This window comes from Hylaeus anthracinus, unplaced genomic scaffold (genome assembly GCF_026225885.1).
Source record: "Hylaeus anthracinus isolate JK02 unplaced genomic scaffold, UHH_iyHylAnth1.0_haploid 11997, whole genome shotgun sequence".
NCBI lineage: Eukaryota > Metazoa > Arthropoda > Insecta > Hymenoptera > Colletidae > Hylaeus > Hylaeus anthracinus.
The window spans coordinates 1,868,014-1,890,689 of NW_026534344.1; the positions used below are offsets into that span (position 1 = coordinate 1,868,014).

The window sequence follows — 22,676 nt, forward strand, 5'->3', positions numbered from 1 at the left end:
TAAACGACGGTGCTACCAGAGATTATGGCGAACGTCAAACGAACAGCGTGCGATTAAGTTAGGTTAGGTGAAAGCCACGAAAAGGGGAAGGAAAATTGGAGAACAGTGACCACGAGAGCATAGCAGAGTCCGAGAGAGGAAGACAAGGACCTTGGCGGGTCGACAGACCCACGTCAAGAACGTGCGACGACCACTAAACCCCGCAAAGGGGAGCAACCCCTCTACTTTCCTTACGTCTATCGCACCCGTATGTCTCACTGTTCCACCTTTCACACCTTTTGTTCACGTATATTCTAACCGTTTTCCTGCTTACCTCACCCTCTCTAACGAGTTTACCGTTCCGTCACTGGTGCACTTCACACCCCTCCGTTCCTTCACCTACTACTACACTACTACTACTAATGCTCTAGCACCACCGAACGTACAGTACGGAACCAGAACAGAATGGGGAGTACACAAACATAGATTATATATGTATACACACATGCACACATAGAACGGCGCACTCGACAACAGAGTAGGACAGCTGAGCCACCAGTGCCCCACCAGTTTTATGTAAGAGACATTTTGCACTATGTCCCCGGTACCTTAGGCGAAGGTCTATCTTATCACAGGCACGCGAGGAATTGTGCTAATTTAGGTCGAAATTACGCACTACCACTGCACTAGCTCCAAAACTTCAGCTAGCCTACCCCATCGACGACGACAACAATAAATATGGCGAGCGAACCTCCTGCGCCTCGCTGCTACGACTGTCGACTGACCGCCAGGTGGCGATCGGGACGCCGTCCCGACGGCCCCCTCCATAATCCTCGCGTTCGTACTCGCTTCGGCTATTCTCGTTCAACTTCGTGATTTTTCCTCCATTTTCACGGTCACGAACTTAAAGGATGTAGCGCAGAGAGTCGTCTCACGCGAAGAAAACTCTGCCGTCCAAATTGTGGAGGGGATGTCGTCTACTTTCACCTTCCGCCATCTTGCCTTGATCCACTGATGGCGCCATGTTTTGGAATACTGCCAATTTTTTGAATTATAAGTTTATGTTTATATTTATATATGATCTTTCTTACTATTTAATTCTGTATTCCGTATAAAATGTACGTTAATACCTAAAATGTTGTTGATTTAATCGAGTATTTGATGAAGGCCTGCGTCAAAAATATTTACCTCTCACACGTGAACGAGATAACGCGTTCCTGAAATAAATATAATTTTAGAAATGTTAGATAACAATGGTCTTTGATGCTATTACTCTTATTCTTCTTAAACAAAGAATCGTATTAATTATACATTTATGAAAAATAAAGAATAATTAATTCAAAGATATCAGTGGCGCTCTATTACTGTAAAGGTTAAAACTATTTTCACTACAAACTTGGCCGTTTTCCCACCGATGACGCCACTAACCGAGTCGATACTTTAAAGTGCTTCGACTCATAAAATTTATCAATGTATAATGAATGTAAGAAAAAAATTGTAACTTTGCGAAATTATACAATTTGTGTCCAACAAAAGAATGTAATTATTGAAAGAATGTTTAAGATTTTACCTTTTATATTTCATGATACACATATTTACAAGTCATTATAAATATGTTGGATATTGGTGCATGCGCATCATTCGTTTATCGCGCCTGCGTATAACCTTCAAATTCACGCGGATTTGTCATCCGGTAGTCGTACGGACTAATCCAGGACTAATCCGAGTATGAATTTTTGGATTCGTCGTTTAATTTCATAAAAAATAAACATGTCGTCGTCCGAGGAGGAGAGCGATAAATTAACAGATTTGGAAGCGATCCGTGACAAAATGTTAAGCGAACCGCGAACCGAACGTATGCAAGTGAGTGCTTGGGAGGACGACGATGACGGAGTAGAGGTTGAACGCAACGCAAAAGGTTAGTATTTGCAATTTTTAACAGTGTTTACAATGATTATATATGTATTTTCTGTGTAGAGCCCGATGAAAATGAAATTCTTTGTGCAGCTGAAAAAGGTGATCTAGAAAAAATCAAAATATTATTAATAAAAAATCCTTGTTTGTTGCAATGCATGGATAAGGATGGCTACACTCCGCTTCACAGAGCCTGCTATGGCAATCACATAGAAGTTGTGGAAGTATGTTCAAGTTATATTCCAATTGTATTATCATGTTCCAATTATTTTGACATACTCGTCGTTTATAGTATTTGCTTAGAGCTGGTGCAAAGATAGATGCAAAAACTATGGACGAATGGCAACCGCTACATTCTGCATGCTGTTGGAATAACGTTGAAAGTGCTGCACTTTTAATTGCAAATGGAGCAAATATAAATGCTAAGAGCAAAGGAGATCAGACGCCTCTGCATTTAGTATCCGCGAGCTCCCACAATTCTCCTGCTCTGCAACTTCTTCTTCTGCACCCGGATACAAATCCTCGCTTAATAAATTCAAGTGGGGATACGGCAGAACAAATTGCAAGGCGAACAGGAAAGTATTATCCGATGTTTGAGATAATTGAAGACTGTCTGAATATCATTTGAGGTAAGTTGAGAAACTTCCCTATTATTTATAATTTATGAATTCATTAAATATACTTATACGAACGTATGCGCTATAACATTACAAACGTGAAAAATATTTAAATGTAATGGTTCGATATAAACATATCTTCTATCATGGTATCATTATATTTCTAATACAGACAACAAGACAAACCTTGTTCTTGTTGTTTAAGTGGATTGTACATATAAATACAATATGTATAAAAAAAATATAAAAAAAATTGTTGTATTAAAAACTTCAATGAAATAATACTTTAACATATTTTTTTTGTTTAATAGATGCAAATGCGATATAAAATTATCATTATAGAAAACAAAGACGTATTCGAGTGATTTGAATTTGATAAAAATGCGAACTGTAAAGATAACACGTTAACGTCGTAATCGTAGCATAAAACGTGTTTGTTACAATACACTTATCGATAAAATAAGAAAGAACGTTTACTACTATCTAAAATAAAATATAAAGTTGCACGTTGGTGTGTCCAAAAGGCATTTTAAATCGTTTATTTACATTATAGCGACGTTAGGTTAACGAATTTTGGTGTACCATTGCTCAAACGTTTCGTTCCTTCCCATATGAGCACAGTACAATCTTCGGTTACTCTATAGAGATGATGCTGATCTAATGACCATGCGATCGCTATTACCGCTCCACAGCCTTCGGTAAAATTAAGAATGTCTCGAACTAATCTCAAATTCCAACTGCTCCACAATCTTATGACTCCGTTATCTAATCCTGTCGCAATAACGTTTACGGAAACTCCCTCGGGTGCATTGCTATAACAAAGAGCTGTAATTTTTCTCCTAGAGAGAACAGATCCAACCGGTCTTGCATTTATCGTAAATACTTTCAGTTCAGACTGACTCTTAGTCGAGTACTCGATCGTCTTACAAGCATCGTAAGTAACCGCTATGTCTCCGAGAGTTTCGCTAATCGCTAGTAAACGAATAGGATAATTCTGATCGCAAGATATCGATCTCACGTACGTTAAGCTGCAAGGAAAAGACGTTGAATTATTTTAACGTAGAATCCGATATAAATTTTCACGTATATGCTTATAAGTATATTGACCTGTTTAAATCCCATATAATGATAACGCCACTTGCATCACCCGTAACGGCTATACTAAATGCCCGGGAAAGAGATATAACCGTTACTCTACTGCTGTGCCCTAAAAGCACGCACGCTGGTGTCGAACTGAAATCAATTTTGCTTGTAACTACGGTGTACGTGTAGACTGTTATTCTGCCAGATAAATGACCTGTCCAGAGTTGTCCGCAATCCGGAGCAGATCCTAAAATAGTAATCTACAAAACAAGAGAAATTGTATTAGACATATTATACTATCGAAGTAAAGTAACTGTTCCACATGTTAGGATAATTTACTTACCGGGTCCAAACCCGATGACTTAATCAATGGCCTCGGCGGTTGTTCTTTCTTACATTTCAGTCTTGCAATTCCGTCCGTACCGCTCCATGATACTAAGGCAGCTCCCAATACAGACGTTCCACTTAACATACTTGCACCTAAAAGTATAATATTATATTCTACAAGACGTCTATATGTATATATTATATTATTGTATATGTATAGTGAAATGAAGTGTACCTTTCTCTTTTGTGTAACCGAGTAGTAGAGTAGTGTAGCTAGGTAATCCAAAAACGTCACCAGTCATTAAGGGAACCAGAGACGCTAACGGTGCCCTGTGTTTATGTTTCCAACATAAAGCAGGCTCGTTTCCGGGTGCGCCGACATAGTTTCCCCATTTGATGCCTATGAAAGTCGTAAAAGAAAGTTTCGTCGTAATGCCAGCGTTTTACGAGAGAATCGTATACATATATGAAATTGAGAAATTGCTACGTACCATCTACACCTTCAATAACTTGCGGTAACGGCGAATGCAACATTGTGTTTCCAAGGTTTTGGATTGCCAATGGATGGGCAGCTCTAAATAATTGCGCTGGCGTCTGGCCGTATGTTCGCACCATTGTTTCCCAAGCTTGACGTTCCAAAGGATCCGCTATTTGTTCTACATTGAAGCCATAATAGGTCTAGAAATGTAAATTTTCCGAATGTTGGTAATGGTTCATTTAAATAATAAATAGGATAGAAATATCGAATAACGGGTGTCTGAAAGTTACCGCTGGATGGAAAACGTTTATAGCTTCTACCGCTGGCCTTCCAGTTTGTCGAAATCCAAACACTAGGTCGATCCAATAGGGTAGAACTTCCCTAACGTGATCCGCTTCTAACGCTGCTCTGTGAGCAAGAATGAAAAGTCGCGCATCGTTTCCGCACCATTTCGGCAATTCAACGTCTCCCACTCGGTTACCGTTTTGTCGTACACCGAAATTAAATCCTTCTGAATTCAATAAAAATTCCGGCAGGTAGAAAAACTCTGGAATTAATTCTTTCACGTCTGTCGTTGAGTCGCAACTGGTTAATCTCCACGTTGTAGCCAGTGCGTGAAACGTTCGATCGGGAATGTCAAAATTATTGTCTTGATAGCACAGAAACATGCTAGTGAACGGTGGTAATCGTACCAAAAAATGTAGTACCGTGCCAGAATTACTGTAATGCGAGCCATAGTGAAATGGTTCTTGATTTAACGCGATTAGATTCAATCCTTCCGATAAAGTTTGTTTAAGGTAGTTGTAATTGTTTATGTAATGTTGTTCGTTTTTTTTATCCTGCACAGCCATAGGCCGTTTAAAATTTCGGTAAATTTGTGGATTGTTGAAATCGATCTTTTCGCTGGTGTAATCTGCCAAGACGAATGGAAATACGGGATACTGCATCAAGTCGTTGTACGAACGGCCAGCTAACTTGTTCAGACAAGTGATATATTCCCAATTGGTTAAAGCTCCGCTTCGCCAGAGGGTGATGGCTTCGTTCAAATCGTCGCCAGGTACTCGCCTTGGTAAGTTGCAAGCAGATAATTCTGTTACGAATTCATCCCTTTCCTTGGAAGAGTTGAATGCCAATAAATAAGTTCTGCCCGTAATTAAAAATATTTCGATGGCCCTCTCTTGTAGTTGGTATCTCCTTCTATGCAATTCTCGAATATCTTCGAGACGCCACGCTGTTCCACCTACCATAGCTAAATCCAGGCCACCCAAAGCTAGGTCGGTGTGTAATGGTAGGTCGGGTTTGTCAGGTACGAAGTAAAGGCATGTTTCACCGATAAGAACTTCGCCAGCTATTTCGGCTCTAGGAGTAACAACTTTGGCTTGAGACATTTTACGTATTCTTTCGCTGGTATGGAGTCTCTCGATCAATGCCGTAGCGTTCGCATCTTGTCGATCGGTCACGAATAGATAAGATAACGGCGCCTCGATTTCCGCTGGTTCCAGTTTATTTCGATAATCGGCCATGAAGAATCTCTTATCGATGTTCAAGTGACATCGTTGCAATCGTATTCTAACTCTCGCAGGTCCTTCCGTTGGATCCAATTCCCAACTTCTCGGGTAACTTTTCGCGAAATACCAAGGTGCTCTTTCGTGCGTTAAACGTCGGGCCAAGTCCCTCCATTTCGCGAGCGCTTGGGCGTCCATTGCTCTCGAATGTTTCAGTCTTTCCATTAATACTTTGCGTTCTTGGTTTTGTTCCTCCACAACTGTACGCGTAATAGTCATAGCACTCTCCGTTAGTTGTTTACCGAGAACGTCGAATCTGTTGCCAATTCTTTGGATAGCTGGAAGATTATTGTCGATCCATATGTCGCGATCTCTCATCAGTTCGCGTCTCAACAATGCTAGCTCTTCGTTCCATACAGGGGAGCTAGCTTGATCTATACCTTTCGCCAAGTCCCATACGTTCAACGCTTCCCTTAGCTCGGCGCATAATCGCGCGTCCGCGCTCGACATTTCTCCCCGTTTTTGCAAAAGATCCCAAAAGAAGACTGTAAATTTCTGTTCTACTTGCGGATGAACTTCCAGAATAGAGGATAATATTTTATCAGCTTTCGGCTCCTCCATCAACGATCTAACGGCAAAAATTCTCGTATTGTTACTCTGATGAGGTCCGAGTAACCACATCATTATCTTGGCCGTATATTTTCGGAGGGCATGCCTGGTCGACCATCCACTGGTCCAGTGATTTTTCTTCTCCAACGGATTACAAAGGCCGTGCAATAGAATCGAGAATAATCTTTTAGTTAATTGCAGTTCGTTTCCGGACGGCGATTCGTCGGCTGCCGTTATAAATTCAACTGCTCGTGTTAAAATAATGCGAAATCGCTCGAGTAGCTCTCCTTTTCCTGGCTCGCGCAACGTTGCGACGGTCGGGGCGTGCAGGCTTCCGAAACTAGACGATCGGGAGCCATGATCGCTTTGATCGCTGGACGTTGTGAAAACTAAAACATTGAAAAAATTATATACCGACGATAGTCGATAAGCTTAAGCGCTTGTTTTGTCACCTCTCGTAACAAACGATAAACACGTTTGAAAACGAAAATCGAGACCGTCGGAATTACATCAGAATTCTAGAATATTATACAATACAATTACCCGAAGTTATGTGATACGCTGAAGCGAGATACGATGCTGTGCTGCGTAACCGGAAACCCGACTGATTCGAGACTTTTGAAGCGAGCACGTCCAGTTCGCCGTCAAAGAGGGCAACCTGTGCGTCCCTTACGACCGACACACAGCTTCTATTTTTCGTACAGTCAGATTTTTCTTTCAATTCCATATAATTCAATATCAAATGCATGTCTAAAATAGCTTGCATTTGATGACTTCCCAGAGATTCCAAGAGCTTCGTAGCAATAGCAACGAGCAGCACATGGATGTCTCGGTAAAGGGACGTAGAACCGCCTTTGTGGGCGCCTGCGACTAATGCCTGAACCAGCGATTCGATCAATCCTTGCTCTAAAAGCATCCTCAAAGCATTGGGATTCTGAAATGAAAACTCATTAATTTTCTCCTTCTCATTCTCGTTCCATTCTTCTAGCATTGGCTTACCTTTGCGATTACGTCGGTGATAAAGGACACTATCGGTCTTGCTATATTTGGCTCGGTAGCTGCTGCTTTTACAATCATAGCCATTAACGGCGGCATCGCGGCTAGAGTCGGCCCTCTCAAAGCAAGATTTTCGAGAGCGACTACGAGCGGTTCGCTTCCAGGATATAAAGCTATTTGATTAGCTAGATGCATAAAGTACTTTTGCTTGGTGAATTTGTTGATTTCTTCGTCGCTAGCGCGTTGTAGATACGTTTGTACGACCTGCGAAAGAATCGTCGGTATAAAGGATGAACTGCAATGAGATCTGCTTAATTTTCACGAATTTCACGCGGTACCTTGATCAACGCTGTACGAACTCTAGGATCGGGATTGTTTGCCAGTACAAGTAAAAGTTCAGCTCTTAAAACGTGCTTCAGTACCAAGCCAACTTGACTATCCGGTAAAACTCTGACCGCATCCCGCAGCAATAACAAAAGACCTTCGCAAACTAGTCCTTGGCATGCTCTTCTTTCGTCTGTCCACGTGGGCTGCTTTTCCTGAATGGAAAATTGTCGCTTGAGATAATTATTAATTGTTAACGAGTGAAATAAAACTTGTTTAATACTTGCAGTACTGAGGGGATTGGATCCATCGCTAGCCGCGATTCCGGAATCTTCTCCGGCGCTGGTATCTTGGAGGTGACCGTTTCGGCGTTCTTTTCTCTTTGAGATTTTACTTTTCTGAATCTGCGAAATATACAAGCCTCGTTAAATGTTATTCTAGTCGTTATCCGAGTGTATAGCGTATAGGTACCAACCTGGGCGTTTATTAAACCTTTGCTCAGTTTACTGTTTTCTAAAGTTCCGATAGATTCCTCCGAAGTACTGGTAGTTACCGCGGATGCGTTCTTTGTAGCTTTCTTCTCCCCAAGGGACGGTAATAAAAAATAAATATTGTGCCTCGAATGCGTGATATGAGTTTCCGATGCCTGATGAACGAGAACCAAATAATCGGTGATTGCCACGAGATGAGCAAATTCGGGCGGGGCACCCATCAATGCTCTGATCAATTCGACTACGGCTGTTCCCGTCGAAGAATCGACTACCGCGCCTAGTTCCTCGTACATGAAGTGCTCCTACGATAAACAAAGGAAAAAACAGTCGATTTCGTTTGCATCGAACCCGTACAATTGTTTGAACCCGTATCGCATACCTTGCACAACGTCAAAATCGTGTCAACGATTTCTACCCTGTTCAGTTGAGACGCGTTAAATTCGCGCTGCGAGTGCTGGTCTCTCAACAGCATTAACAACGCTTGCAATAGCAGATTCAACGTATCGTATTGAGCCCATGTTCTCCACGCGGTCAGCGCGCCTTTTATCAGTTCAGGATCCGTAATGACGGCTTCGCAGTTTTGCGAGATCAAATGATTGCCGCTGCCTACATCTTTTATCAGGATCGAACTATCGCAAGCAGCGTCTAACATTGCTTTCAGAACGTGCCTACCTGCGTGGCATCGTGGCGATTCTAAAACGCGTAGGACCAACGCTGTCCCACCTTCCGATCGATATTGATTCAACAGTTCGGAATCGCTTCGTATCAAGTGCAGAACTATCGAAAGAGCCAACGCTTGTTCTTCCTCGGTAGAGTCCAATTCGACTACCTGCAACACAAGTTACTCTTTAATACGAACCGATCGAACAGCTGTGTATCGTCTCTGTACGGGTATACTTACTCTTGCGAACAGAAAGAGAAATATAGGTACTCCGCCTATTAAGGTTGCAGCGGGTACTAGTCCTCTGTACTGTTGGCATTCCAATCGAACGGACAGTATCGGAGCCAAAGACAAAGGTGGTTGCTGCGAAACTCTGTGCTCCGGCGCGGAGACAACCCTAAAACCTGGTTGACCCGGAAACAGATTTCTTACCACGGCTAGAAACGAGTACGCATGTAACATTTATACGAAAAGACCAACATCGAAACAAAACTAATCGAATCGAATCGAGTATATAGGTAAATTGGCAAACCTACCGGCAGGATTCGCGATAGCTTGAGGGTAAAGATGAACGATATTCGGATTCTGTGCCTCGTAACTGAGAAGGAGATTATTTTGCAGTTCGGCCAGATGCGAATTCGTAGCATCCATGACCGCATCCCAGTCGATTTTAGTCTCGGATACTTTGGTCTCTACGGCATGCCTCAAGTACGTTCCACCGTAGGACTTTCTTCGGTTCGTATCAAATTTCCCTGCTCCCTCTGTAGTCAAATATAGGTGTAATCGAATAGTTGGATAGTAGGTACCCGACAGCGATCGCATCTTTCACGGTACTCACCGAATTTTACTTCTCGTACACCGTCCAATGCTCCAGATGCAATTACCGGCGCGAAATCTGGTTTATCCATGTTTAGAGCGCATTCCGCAAGATTGGTATAATTAGGCCCAAGACTCGCCAGGTATAATGCTCTCTCCTTCGTAAACACTGGACATCTATAATAAACGTTCACGTATGTACAATAGAGACATGATAATCAATAATTGAACGTTAGACGACAAAGGCGTCTACCTGAATGCCATCAAGTTTCCCAAATACCAGGCCCCGATACTGCTCGACCCGACTTGTCCTAGTAGAACGCATGTAGTTCCAGGCTTTCTCACCAACAGACCGTCGAATGGTAATCGCGCGTTTATTTCTTTCCAGCCGTCCACCCAGAGGACAACCTCGACCACGGCGCTGCGTTTGTTTAAAACGGTATCCTTGAAATTCAGTGCCAAGTGATGCCACCGCCCAGAAGGAAGCATCCCAGTTACCGATGTTTCGGAAACCGTACGATTCGTTTTGTCGTCTGGTCGCGTTAACCGTAAGATTAATTTGTCTGAAACGGAAAATTAAGAAATTCCGATACAAAGCGTGCAACAACGGATAATTGTTACGACAACGATATCGTGTTTTGCGAATAATTTGAGTAACTTCGAGTATCGTTCGTTACCTGATCTCAGATCCAACCAGGTTTCGAGAACCAAAGACTCGAGTCCGATAGACATTAAATGAATGATCGACGACGGCGTAGGTGGAGATGTCGAACCTGCCACGACTGGCGAAAACAACAGAGAAACTATTAGGTACGAATTCGTCCTTTTGCAGTAATCACGTATACATAACGCAATCTTATAATATAATATAAAATAATAAAGTTGGTTTACGTATGATATTAAGTTTTACCACCAACCTTCGCGACTCCAATTATCGGACAGAACACCCCAGTCTGATAAGCTGTCGTTGTCCGAATCGAGCAACGGTGACGTACCGATCACTGTCCCTTTACCAGTAACGGGCGATCCTCTTTCGACCCTTAGCCACATGGAAACAGAGCAACCGTGTAACCAGACCGGCCAAGCCAGTTCCGATCCGACTGGCAGACACGTTGCGTGGACAGACCATGGGCTGCATATTCCAGTCGCCAAGTGTCTCTTTCGGAAATTGTTTACGAGATTCTCAGCTTTTTCCAAGTTCTTGTACTCTTCCGATTGAATTTTTGGCAACACTTTCGACAGTTCCGAATGTACAGGGAACGATAGGATAAAATTGGGTTGAGGACGCGCGCCAAGGACGAGATGATAAAGCGGTTCCAACAGCGATAAAAGCGGAGGTGCCTCGACTTTAAACAGAGACAGGTATGCGACCAATTCTGACGGCAAAATAGATTGCGTCGCTAACAAGGTAAACACTTCTAGAACAGCGTGTTGCAAATCTGAAAAAAAGTTGTTATCGGTTACACTTGTAATGTGCTAGACACGCTATAGACATAGAGAGTACGAGAAAAATATCTGCCATAACACGTTCACGCCGGCGCGGCGTAAAGAATCAACGTTACGATTAGGTTACCTTGATAACGAACATCTCTGTTGGCGAATATATCCTTAAAGCCGTTTAGTAGTTTCATAATCACGCCGGAACCAGCTAACGCGGCACAACTCGAAGCGCTCTCCCGACAGGTAACCGCAACTTTTCTTAAACCAGCAGTTACGATGGATTCTCTATCGGCGTCCAGACCTCTATAAAAGAACGTCGTTTAGAACATTCATCGCGCGAATATAGATTGCGCGACTCGTCCAAGAAAACTCACTGTTCGGTAAAATGAATCAACAGGTCGACCGCTAACGAGCACAAGGCTGGGTGCGCATTCGCGTGGCCTCTAGGTTCGACTACCGGACCCAGGGAATTGCTGCGTCTCTTTACGCCGTCGGAGCGAGGAGTTCTTCCCGCCACCTCGACGTCCGCCTCGTAGCCATCGTCGGCGGTCACGTATTCGCCGGTACTGCTGTCGTCCATCGCACAGTCTGGTATCGCATCCAACGTCATAGTCGGTAACTGAAACGAAACAGACCGAGAGAGGATAGCTTGGCGGCCAAATTCGACGCGTTCAACGGAGAAAAAATCGCGGGACGAAACTTACCCTGGGCCGAGTATGCTGAGGTATAGTTTCTTCTTGCGCTGGTTTCAGCATAGAGACTTTTAATAAAACTTCCACGATCACGGCCAGTCCACGAGCTAGCTTCACGCCTGTGTCCATCAGTGTTCTTCCGATTATGTCACCTGCGCAGTCACCTGTGCAGCGCGTCATTTGCAATATAATTTGTTTGCAACGTAGCCGATAAAAATGTGCGCGAGAAGAAAGCAGCGGCGGTACGACGATTCTACGAAACGGAAGCTTCACCGAGGATCGAATACTCGGAAAGATGTTTACCGGTAATAACGAGCGTTCCGTCAATTGTTTTCAACTCCGTCAACGAATTCTCCGAGCTTATCGGAATTCTAATCCGCAGCTGCGCGGGATCGAACAGTACGTAGGACAGAAACGCACTTCGAATACACGCGGTTCGCGTTCGTTATACGTAAAAATACTTACGCCACGGTAACGTGAAGCAGCACGTGAGCAATGCCTCGAAGAGTTTGTGCGCCGATTTGTTGGTGGTATCTAAGATGCATGTAAAAAAATATAAAAGATGGTTACGTCTAAAAGAAAAATCCGATTTCCGCATTTCGACTAACTCACCTGTGATACTATCCGTAGAGATACGTAGCGCCAACGTTTTCAATAGTCGGGAACATTTGTTCGACAGGGAATGCCTCAACAATTCCGTGCGGAACGTTGGGCTGCTCAGAGCTATCACGGCTGTGGCTCTCCACGCGGCGCTTGCCTGGTATAGATTAATTTTCTTCTTCGCATTTGCGTCGCTATCGGTTCTCAGAGACGTCGGGCGAGTGGTTTCGAGGCAACTACCGAGTATTTCCGGAGGATGGGAAATCGCATCGGCAGCCAAGTCGTTCGTTTCGCTGAATGCTTGTCGCGTACCGTCCCGTGTATCGGCGTCGAACATCGTCGATCGTTGAGCATTTCGATCGTCGATTTCCGCGTTGTTAGTCGCGAGATCTCTCTCCACTCGGTCGGAGTCATCGGGCGTATCCTCTATAGCAGAGAGCAACTCGTTCGTTTCCTTTTCGAGGGAATCGAATAAAGATTTGAGCGCTGGTCGATCTCTTTCGGCCTCGGCATCCTGGGATTCGGATCCCATGGAATTCGTTCTCGTTCTCAGGATTTCGATAACGACGCTCACTTCGAGAACGGCGTACGCGTTTCTCGCGAAAGTCATATCTGAGAGCAAGGCTAACGTTTCGTTCAGTCCATCGAGTTCCGCGAACCCTTCGTATAATTGTGCGTTCACGATCAAGCATGATATCGCGGATAGACAAGACTGGAGAAGAAATTTCGTTGCGACGTTTCCGGTATCGGCTTTGTAGTAGGTTTTACATTTCAAAAATGTGGGGTAGAAGACTTGCAGAAGCAATTCTCGTCTGACGTGGAAGCTTGAGCAAGGCCCTACCTTGAGAAGGTGAGCCATTAGAACGTAACATAGTTTCGGCTCGTCCGGAGTCAAGAGATCCGCGTACGACCGCAGAAAGTCCCAAGCGTAGGTCGCAGATCTGTCGCAAGTGGTGCACAAGTTCGATTCCGAATAGGCACCGAGCTCCTTGAAAAAAGTACGCTCGAGAAGCATCACCGCGGGAGCGTAAGTCGCCGGGTCGCGCCTGTCGAGAAGCGAGACGATGCCGCGCATGAGTACTCGCGGTGGAAAGCAGCAACAGGTGCCCGCTGCCGTCGAGACCTTGATTAATCTGACTAGGAGTTCGGTGGGAAAAGGATGCGTCCCTCCGAGCAAACGAACGAGAGTCATGAACAGAGAGGAAACGCAGCATTGCTGTTTCGCGGTGATATCGACGTCCAACCGAGCATGGGCGACTCCGAATATATCCGAATGATGATGAGTTTGAACGTGATCGACGCACGATTTGTGTTTGGTCCGATTGCACCGAGCCGCGTGATCGATATCGCGTCGCGCCGACTTCAAACCGCTCGTTAGCGCGCCTATCATATCGATCACCTTTCTGGCGCGGGTAATCGATCTCGCCTGGTCGGTGCTCGGCAACTCGACTATCGCGAGTATCGTTCTTTCGACGAGCTTGCCGTCCTGGCTTTCGGCAAACAGTTGAAACAGTTCGAGAAAGTCGGACAATTTCTCGATGGAAGCTCCCTGTTGATGCAACAGACAGTAAAGGAAAGCGACGATTCCGTAAATGGTGCCGAAGATAAACTCCTGCAGCAGCGAGCCCTCTTCCGGTGAAAGCACGTTCACCGGTTTGCTGCAAGCGTCTTCGAGTAATCTCAAAGTCATGGGTAGCAGTCCGTTGTGAATGACGGCCGTGGTTGGCTCGTTCGCTCTGAGTACGCGTTCGAGCGCCGTCAGCATTAGCCTCGCAGCCGCTGCTTTTAACGTGGCGCATTCCGTGCCGGAGAAACCGGTATCGTCTATGCCGAATTGAAGGGACCATAACGTGTCCAAAGCGAACTTGAGGACCTGCACGGCCGGAGTCTGCTCAGCCGGGGTGTCGTAATCTCTGAGCCCTTGAAGCAGCTGCACGATCAACAGACTTGCCTCGAAATTGCTGATCCTCGAATCTAGAACGTCCTTGATCCTCTCGTCCGCGTAGTCGGTCGGTGTTTTCTTGGCCGGCCGAGTGGGTAGCTCGTAGAGCGCCGCTTGCCATTTTTGTTCCTCGTCGCTTCTAACCACGGAGGTGAAGTACTCGAAATCCATCGGATTCAGCCGGATCTTGAGCGTGACCGATCGCGCCTGATCTATACCGTCCGTCAACAATTCGGACTCGCTGCTCGCGGTTTCCGACGTGTTACGGCGCGTTTCGAGCATACCAAACGATCTTTGCTTGTGGTGCGTCGGCACCTTGCTACCGATACCGATACTGTGTCTACGATTTGCTCTTTTCCTCGACGCACCATTTCCCTCGTACGAACCACCGTTTCGGCTAGATTTGATCGCTCTCGGTTTCGCGCGCGGCACGATATGTATCGTGTCGACGGTGTCGTCGTTGCAGTGAAACTTCACATACGGATTCCGCGCGGATCCGTTCGAAGCCGTCGAGTCGGGCTTGCCGCCCTCTTCCTGAAGCGCGACCGGATAAAGCGCCACCAGCAGAGCTACCAGCTCGCGTCCGCAAGAAAGACCGCGTACACCGAGAAGCTGCAAAACCGCCAGGCAACGCCAACCGCGATCTTGCGTCAAATACTTTCTCAATCCGACCAGTTCGTCTCCGTCGATCCTCTTCGCGCAGAGCTCGTGGACATCCGAAAGTAGCTCACAGGCTATAAGGGTAGACACACCGCCACCGCCGACCGAACTAGAACCAATATTTCCATTACGTCTTTTATACGTCTCTATCTTATCCGTTGGACGCACCGAGGTGCTCTCTTATCGGCTTATCATTGCCGCCTCGATACGGTCAGTTTTACGCAATCTTATTTTCAGTGAGTGACGCGATATCTTCCAAGGAAGTTTTCCGAGCGAAATGTCAACGTACGTCGATGAAAGTCGAGATCGCGCGTCGAACGTTGACGTACTCGCGGTGAACGCAAGGTGAACAGAATTTTCGAATACACGTTTGCCAGCGGCGCATAGGTAATGTTCGAACCACGTTAAAGTCGAAGGAAGGAATCGCTCGCGGCGAGTGCAAACGCGAGAAAGCGACGGCGAGAAAAATATCGCCGCATCGGTATCGGAACCGCAAACGCGAGATCGTGTTATCCATCTGCGGTCACCGTGCGCTGCTGTGATGTCGTCGTAAAAACGAGCGTGCCATTAGTCGCCCTCCCCGATATCCTTCCGCGCACCTTTTTTCAAACCCTTATCGTAGCGAATCGCAAACAAATTACAACGGGGCAAATTTTCCGATTAATCGCGGTTGGTTCGTAAATACAGTATTGTGTCGAACTAAGCAACTCGATCGGGACCGGCGAGTTGCTTATTTCGAGGGAGGTATGCTATTCGGCTTGACTTTGTTCTCGAGCGAGACGGTGTAGCGGCAAACTACGTACAACCAACAGTATTGTTTCGGAGAATACACATTCCAGAGAAAGAGAAAACATTACACATGTCCTCTGTGCTCTTTCCACTAATCTCTTCTTCTCGCTTTAACGGATCTCTCACTCAGCGGCCGGTTTGAAACAAAAAGGTGGGGGATAGAATGTTGCTCATTTCGAGACAATACTGTACGAGAGACGTGACCAAACCAAAATACGTCTCCTTTTAAATCTAGGATTAGATCGAGTGGTCCGTAACCTTACCAAAACGACAGAGCATCTTTCACATCTCGGCATTCTTTTGCTTGAGCAAGCAACTCGGCGAGGAATACGTCCAGCCACGATGATTTCTAAGACAAAAGGAATCGATCGAATCGTAAGTCGAGGAATAAAATCAGTCGTGTTTTATAAAATTCGATACGGTAGATAGTCGGTAGCGAGTACCAACTCGTCGCGCCAGAGACGAGAGGATTGCGCGACTTGTACGTCATCCCGAGGCGATTTTTAAGCGAAATTTAAGCGTAAGAGAACGAACGATCGCTGTTGATTACGGAGAGATCTTTTACAATCGAACAAAACGGAAAGAAGGAAAGCACGCGTTTATCCAGAATGCGTTTAAACGAAAATGCGATCGTCGTCGCGAATTCCTCGCGTTTCTATCGTACCGAGAAGATTCGAAAGAGAAAGGATGAAACGTCAAGGTAACAACGGTATCGTTATATAGTAGGTACCGGTATATCCGGTAACGATCGTCTCTACTCTTTCTTCTCCGTTAAAACAAAACGAGAAGAGTGAAACCGAACGATAAGGATCGTACGGGTGAAGAAAATAGAATAGAAATAATGGAAACGGTACGCGCGTATACCTCGTAACTCTGCGACCTTGCGTGAATGAAACGGTCCCAGAAAATCTGCAGCTTGTTGACCGAAGCCGAAGACATTCCTAGACGTTCTTCGTACACCTTCTCTTCGTCTTCTTCCCTGTCCCCGGTCTTCAGTTGCGTATCTTCTTCATAGCTGAAAAGCTCGTCGAAACTGACCCACGGGTACAGAGTGTCCTCGGGTAACCTTCGAGGATCGCTGCTAGAGCACGTAACCCGATCACCTGAAACGATCGAGTTGAACTTGTGTGTATCGTACTTTCCTACGTTTTGCTACTGTTCTTCGCGCGCATTTGCACGTACGAAATGCGTTCGCGTACGAGTCGAGCCGAGCCGAGCCACGCTTAGTTTTCAGTTATCAGTTGTCAGTTGTCACCGTGTTCACCGAGAATTTCGCGTCTTCGACAACCTCGAGTTTATACCGCGTCGATTGGCGTCGGCGACGCGTCTCTTTCTCGCGTACGCGACGTCTTTGCGTGTATACGCGTTTACGTCGACCAACTACGGCTTACATAACATCCCCACGAGTTCGCGACAGACCAGTTTCCAGCATTCCTCGCGAAGCCTGAAAGCTTCTCAGCGTTACAAGCACAACCCACGGAGAGAGAACGGTGATTCCAAATTCATAGACTCCTGAACGGCCGCGGCATCGTGGTCGCGTTCGTCCTGGCTACCAAACGCATCGCTGGAACGTGACAAGTGACGAGTGACGAGTGACGACACTATTGGTCGGCGGTAGTCGTTAGGACAACAGTGCCGGGTCTACATACCAGCATCGGCTACTCGTTATCAGCCGACTTACTCTCGTGCGTCGTACGACGGCACGGCGACGCCGACACTTTGCCTTCTTATCGCTCCGTCTCGAAGCGTGTGGCGATTCTTTCTTATACCTCGACTACCAACCATACGACCAACGACAAGTTCCCGAAACGATACCCGGTGTTCCTTCGGGCTCGCTCAATTCCCGTACAACTGCATACACCGGAAAAAACCAATTACCGCCGATCGTCCTCCGTACCTAGATATTATCCGCTAACGTCGCTTTCTTTCTTAGCGAAAAGAAAATCTTCCAACAAAATCGTTCGTTTAACGTACGTTCAACCGTCATCGGCGAAGATCACGACCTCTGCTAACGATCGGCTATCGTTCCGCGGTCAAACAACAGTGATTTACGAGTTTCTTCTATTACGACTTTTTACTACGACGTGGAGCCGCGATGGTCATTGATCTTTACCATGCGCTTCCCGAAGAAACTCTTCTAGCGGAACGCGATCGGTACTCCGGAATCGAGTCGCCGGTCCGCACCGCGCTGCGACGAACGCTGGATCGCATTCGCGAATCGCCACGCGTATTTCACTCGATAAATCCGACCCGTCCTAGAAAACAACTTCCCCTATCGTCAACTTTATCTTTCGAACAACATTTCCACTACGTTTCACCACAGGCTTCGAGAAAGTCCTTTCGAGAGAACTTGTCGAACGGAACTACCGTGCGGACCGAACGTACGCCGAATCGAAACTTTTCGATCGTTAATCGCGTGTATCGAGCGGGACCTCGGACTCACGGACTCTCGGAAGACGATCGGTGATCGAACGCGTTTAAGAACGACCAACGTGACTACTTTGCCCGTTTGCCGGCTGATTGTGAGCTGATCCCGAAGAGTATCGAGTACGAGTCTATAGCGTATTAGCGTACGACGGTACGAGGCTCCGCGATGGGATCCACGATCACGGGAAGGAGAAGGAGGAGGCTAGACCGACGAGCCTCCCGTAGGTCAAACAGACCCTCCAATCGGCTTCTTTCGTCAACGAAAACTTATGATTCACGCGTCGCGGCGGCTCCTACTATTGTGGTTTCAGAAGAAGAAAAAAAAAAAAGAGAGGGTTACGCTGTAATCCTATGAAGGGTAGACGATGCCGGCGAACGGAACGGAACGTAACGCCCTCCGGCGTCGTTCGATATACATATACGGGATGTACACCCCTTCCATCGGGGATGCCATCCCTAACAGACATGCCATTAGTCACGTAGCCCCGTTGCCGATCGTCTACTCGATACACGATGAAAATCTTCTACATCTTTCGTTTCTTACCGCATATTTTGCTACACTCTGTATCGTATGTTACGAACATGGAAATTAATCCGTGCCACGAACATCCGACGTTACGTTTCCAGCGTTACAATTATCGGCTGTTTCTATCGTTCTTCATCGCCACCTACCACGATCAGCGACTGTAAGAGAGCCTGGCAAACAACGATAACCGCCTGAACACGTGCAAACAATTGAAAACATTCAGTTTCAACTAGGCAGCAGTCGTCCCGTCCAGCCGTAATTGTCGATCAATCTTCGACTCGTATAGTCCGCTCGTTATTATGCTGCGAGATTATCTTAATGAAGTTCTACCCCGTCGTTCTTTAATTAGCATCATCACGACAATACGCGATAACGGTGTACATCCGCGTCTTTTTCTCTTTCTCTAAAGACCGAATCAATTATTTCTCCTGCCGTTTGTCGCATCGACGAAAAAAGCGTATGTACGTAAGGGCCGTCACTGCACCTAATCGCATCGCGATCGTTGATCGTAATGTACCATTTTCCAATGACATTTCTTCAAGTTGGAAAAACGTTCGTAACCGGACCTAAAACAACGAGTTTAAACATTTTGCAGAGTCCAAATATCAAAATACGTAACTATATTTTGCAGACGGTAAATCAAAGATAATCCAAATGTTTCGTATATCAAATTATCTGATTTTCCGGTAACGTGTACGTGTATCGCTCATTTAAATACGCCCGCCTTCGATCAGGTGCTATAGAGAATTAATCGTTACTCAGAACTTCCGGTGATGTCCTTGGAAAACATTCGTATCGCATCGTCGTTACGTTCCCTCAAATTTCTGGAATTTGCTTTATCGACGCAAGAGAAACCAGATTTACATTTTCTTGGCTATCGTTTTTACGTTTATCTCGATTAAAGAATTAAGTTTTCACCATCACCCGCAACGAAAACTGATAGATTCGATGATTACGTTAGTTTACGTAATTTGATCGAATGTTTCGACATTACCATACGACCAATAACAAACTGTAATGACAGTTTACCTTCGATCCTCTTGTTACAATATTACGATACTAGAATTTCTTTCTCTTTGCGTAAAATCTTTTTTTTACTGACGTAGTTGACGGTATGCTCCATATGCGTCATAATTCCCGCCACTGGTGTTGCGTTTATGGATTTCGTCCGCGACGAGATTACGCATTACGGGGAATGTCGCACAGGCACATAGACAGTAACAGGCACACAGGAAAACATACGAACGGATAGAACGAATTGGCAATGCCTTTTCGAGAATTCTAGACGGCTCGTTCACTCGCCAAATATACATATATTTGTTACCTAAAACACACCGTCCGGTTGGGGTTCGGTACGATATTTGTCAAGGATCCGTCACAGTTTTTATCATCGAAATAACAACATCGACACCATTGTTCTTTTCGTACTACGCAAAGCACATACGGTAATCGCGATTGGATACTGGAAACAGACACTGGTATTCTCGTCCTCTTCACGATTTTTGCGCCATTTTCAAATTACTATCTGAAACACTCTTCTACGTGACATGTTTTTTTAAAAAATAAACTCGCATAGTATTACATACTACTGTACATACTACGTGGATAATCGAAATTGAAAACATTTTATTTTACCCGTACTTTATCTCATTTTTCATCTAAATAGATCAGTCTGTTTACTGTTGTAGGTTAAAGGAAATCCCCGTCGAACGAGGAGTATCGATTTCTATCGAAACAATGGTTCATCGTTGAAGAGGAAGAGAAACATTATCTTAGACACCACACATGAGATATTTCGAATTTTACAATCGTTCGTTTAATAATATTTATATATTTTTTAAATGGTGCTGCCACCTATCTTTCACGCAACATTTTTCAGAATCGTTAAATTGAAATTTTACAATAACTCGTAGATACACGTATACAACCAACCGAACGAGCAACGTTTCATAAAACGTTTCTAACCCCCGTATAATTTTGCGATGTTCCTCGTTCGATTCTCCATGAAAGTGTAAACACATCGCATCTCTTCGACACAACTGTTATAGATTATCAAAGATGACTGTTTGGGAGAGATTGCGAAATCCTTGTGGCTGGAGGGCTGGTGCTAAACAAATTTCAGTTGATGCAATGATACCGATATTCGCGGTTCCAACATTGGCAGTGATAGCCGCACAAACGATACTCTCTACTGTAATTATATTCATCGCGACACCGTTATTGGTCTACTATTTGCATCACAACTTCTTGAGGTTTTTACTACGAACAAAGTTTTTTCTTATGTGGACAATTACCAGTGTCGTTATGTTGATGCTGATATTTGAAATAAGTGTGGTACCATTATTAGAGATCTTGCCAGAAGAAAATCTAGTGTTTATAATTTGTGTCGTGGGAGGTATATTGTGCGGCTACAAGAGTAGACTAAACGCAGATTCCACTACACAGGAGGGTACATTGACTCAAGGTTTAGAACTTGGCGAAGGTAGTGGAGAACTTTGCATTACATGTAGAAGAAGAGCTCCTCCAAAAGCACATCATTGTCGCATGTGTCAGACATGTATCTTAAACAGGGAATATCACTGTAAATGGTACAGTCTTAATTTATGCTAAAACCAATCTTTTCCTTACGTATGCCAAACAATTAATAATCTCATCTAACAATGATATTTTTCATGTATATTACAGGTTGGACTGTTGCATAGGCTCCAGCAACCTAAAATGGTATTTGGGATGTTTGTTTTTCTCAGCTATAGCGTTTATCTATGGTTCCAATTTAACCATGACTAGTGTTTGCCATCCGTTTATATTAATTGGCACTATTCTTTTACCAGACGATTGCAGCGACGTATATCATCAGTTAGAGTACGTATCACATAGGTGATATTTTACATTGAATAATGGTAATTAATTGAGAATATATGATCTGTTCAAATTATATGCAAGGGAAGTACGACGCTTCTCTGTAATAAGACTCTCTCTGAGGATCTACAATGGAAACTACAATAATCGCGAGATAGTGATAATTGTCGAGACTCGTATTAAAGTCGTAAATATTGTAATATCTCTTATTTGCTTTCTGACGATATAAAAATTGAATAGATAACGTGTCGCGCAACTGTTTGCTTCGAGTACCCAAACGATATATAATAATGTACATATTGTTCCAGCATTGCCCTCTGCTTCATCTCTGCACTCTACAGCTTGCTTGTTGGTCTAGTGGCACTTTTCTACTTAATATATCATCTGTGGTTAATTTACCTTGGTACAACATCGAACGAGCGACGTCTTCTGGAAGCTGGAAGCCAATACAACCATGGGACATTGAAAATTGTATCCCGATTATTTTGCTGCAAAACTTAAATACCAAATGTAGTTTAAATTATTAAATTTAATTTATACGGAAGATAATAATTTGTGCTATGCAACGAATATTACAAAAACTCTGACAATGAAGCAAAACCATTGGGTGTAGTGGTATGTGAGTCTCAATGTATACTTTAATATTGATTCAAATGCACCTTTCTCTATTAATATATTTTAATGCCGCTCACTCTCATTTCTTTTTTTACAATCGCAAGGTACCATGTACTATTGCCGATGATATTAAACTTAATGACGACATATCGGGTCGTAAAATTGCTGCTCTCGGTTCAAATGGCAATTACATTTATTATTTCATTAATATGCACATTATCAATTATTCATATATTTATTGTAACTGTGATAAAGTGATCATTATACGATTTACGTAATAAATTGTATTATTCAATTGTGTACAGTACATCTAAGATCTGAACATA

The 22,676-nt window shown here is 44.4% G+C and overlaps 4 protein-coding genes across 17 annotated transcripts in view; 2 read left to right on the forward strand and 2 right to left on the reverse strand.

Annotated features, from left to right (window-relative positions):
* Positions 1 to 1,003, reverse strand: part of LOC128889555 (zinc finger SWIM domain-containing protein 8 homolog) — a 79,028-nt gene extending 78,025 nt beyond the window's left edge. Inside the window, exons 1-2 of the mRNA XM_054147278.1 lie at positions 967 to 1,003; positions 731 to 882 (exon numbers count right to left, since the gene is read on the reverse strand). Coding sequence (XP_054003253.1) covers positions 731 to 882; positions 967 to 1,003 — 189 coding nt within the window. The remainder of the gene's footprint in view (positions 1 to 730; positions 883 to 966) is intronic.
* Positions 1,004 to 1,497: 494 nt separating this feature from the next.
* On the forward strand, positions 1,498 to 10,328 carry LOC128889188 (ankyrin repeat domain-containing protein 49-like). Of its 3 annotated transcripts, none has more exons than XM_054146597.1 (4): positions 1,498 to 1,897; positions 1,957 to 2,117; positions 2,186 to 2,522; positions 5,246 to 5,384. In XM_054146597.1, exons 1-3 carry the CDS (start codon positions 1,750 to 1,752, stop codon positions 2,519 to 2,521), a joined length of 645 nt encoding a protein of 214 aa, XP_054002572.1. In that variant the 5' UTR covers positions 1,498 to 1,749; the 3' UTR covers position 2,522; positions 5,246 to 5,384. The 3 variants fall into 3 exon arrangements, with proteins under 3 accessions (XP_054002572.1, XP_054002571.1, XP_054002570.1); XM_054146596.1 differs by lacking the exon at positions 5,246 to 5,384 and adding an exon at positions 10,189 to 10,328 and having other exon boundaries at positions 1,503 to 1,897; XM_054146595.1 differs by lacking the exon at positions 5,246 to 5,384 and adding an exon at positions 2,822 to 3,033 and having other exon boundaries at positions 1,503 to 1,897.
* Positions 2,753 to 20,661, reverse strand: LOC128889176 (lysosomal-trafficking regulator). Of its 10 annotated transcripts, XM_054146566.1 has the most exons (27): positions 19,394 to 19,529; positions 19,023 to 19,279; positions 17,315 to 17,487; positions 16,788 to 17,026; positions 16,187 to 16,272; positions 12,545 to 15,243; positions 12,398 to 12,466; positions 11,945 to 12,096; positions 11,615 to 11,859; positions 11,374 to 11,543; positions 10,718 to 11,239; positions 10,478 to 10,582; positions 10,054 to 10,363; positions 9,823 to 9,977; positions 9,521 to 9,745; positions 9,225 to 9,421; positions 8,703 to 9,152; positions 8,308 to 8,625; positions 7,847 to 8,236; positions 7,512 to 7,772; positions 7,056 to 7,446; positions 4,689 to 6,901; positions 4,412 to 4,598; positions 4,156 to 4,320; positions 3,937 to 4,073; positions 3,618 to 3,853; positions 2,753 to 3,538 (listed from the first exon to the last, which is right to left on the reverse strand). In XM_054146566.1, exons 3-27 carry the CDS (start codon positions 17,319 to 17,321, stop codon positions 3,058 to 3,060), a joined length of 10,410 nt encoding a protein of 3,469 aa, XP_054002541.1. In that variant the 5' UTR covers positions 17,322 to 17,487; positions 19,023 to 19,279; positions 19,394 to 19,529; the 3' UTR covers positions 2,753 to 3,057. The 10 variants fall into 10 exon arrangements, with proteins under 10 accessions (XP_054002541.1, XP_054002538.1, XP_054002545.1 ...); XM_054146563.1 differs by lacking the exons at positions 17,315 to 17,487; positions 19,023 to 19,279 and having other exon boundaries at positions 19,394 to 19,442; positions 19,496 to 19,621; XM_054146570.1 differs by lacking the exons at positions 17,315 to 17,487; positions 19,023 to 19,279 and having other exon boundaries at positions 7,847 to 8,047; positions 8,120 to 8,236; positions 11,945 to 12,084; positions 19,394 to 19,438.
* On the forward strand, positions 15,378 to 22,657 carry LOC128889184 (palmitoyltransferase ZDHHC23-B). Of its 3 annotated transcripts, none has more exons than XM_054146588.1 (5): positions 15,378 to 15,479; positions 20,565 to 20,661; positions 20,925 to 21,464; positions 21,562 to 21,738; positions 22,044 to 22,657. In XM_054146588.1, exons 3-5 carry the CDS (start codon positions 20,935 to 20,937, stop codon positions 22,234 to 22,236), a joined length of 900 nt encoding a protein of 299 aa, XP_054002563.1. In that variant the 5' UTR covers positions 15,378 to 15,479; positions 20,565 to 20,661; positions 20,925 to 20,934; the 3' UTR covers positions 22,237 to 22,657. The 3 variants fall into 3 exon arrangements, with proteins under 3 accessions (XP_054002563.1, XP_054002562.1, XP_054002564.1); XM_054146587.1 differs by lacking the exon at positions 15,378 to 15,479 and adding an exon at positions 20,182 to 20,321; XM_054146589.1 differs by lacking the exons at positions 15,378 to 15,479; positions 20,565 to 20,661 and having other exon boundaries at positions 20,672 to 21,464.
* Positions 22,658 to 22,676: the final 19 nt, after the last annotated feature.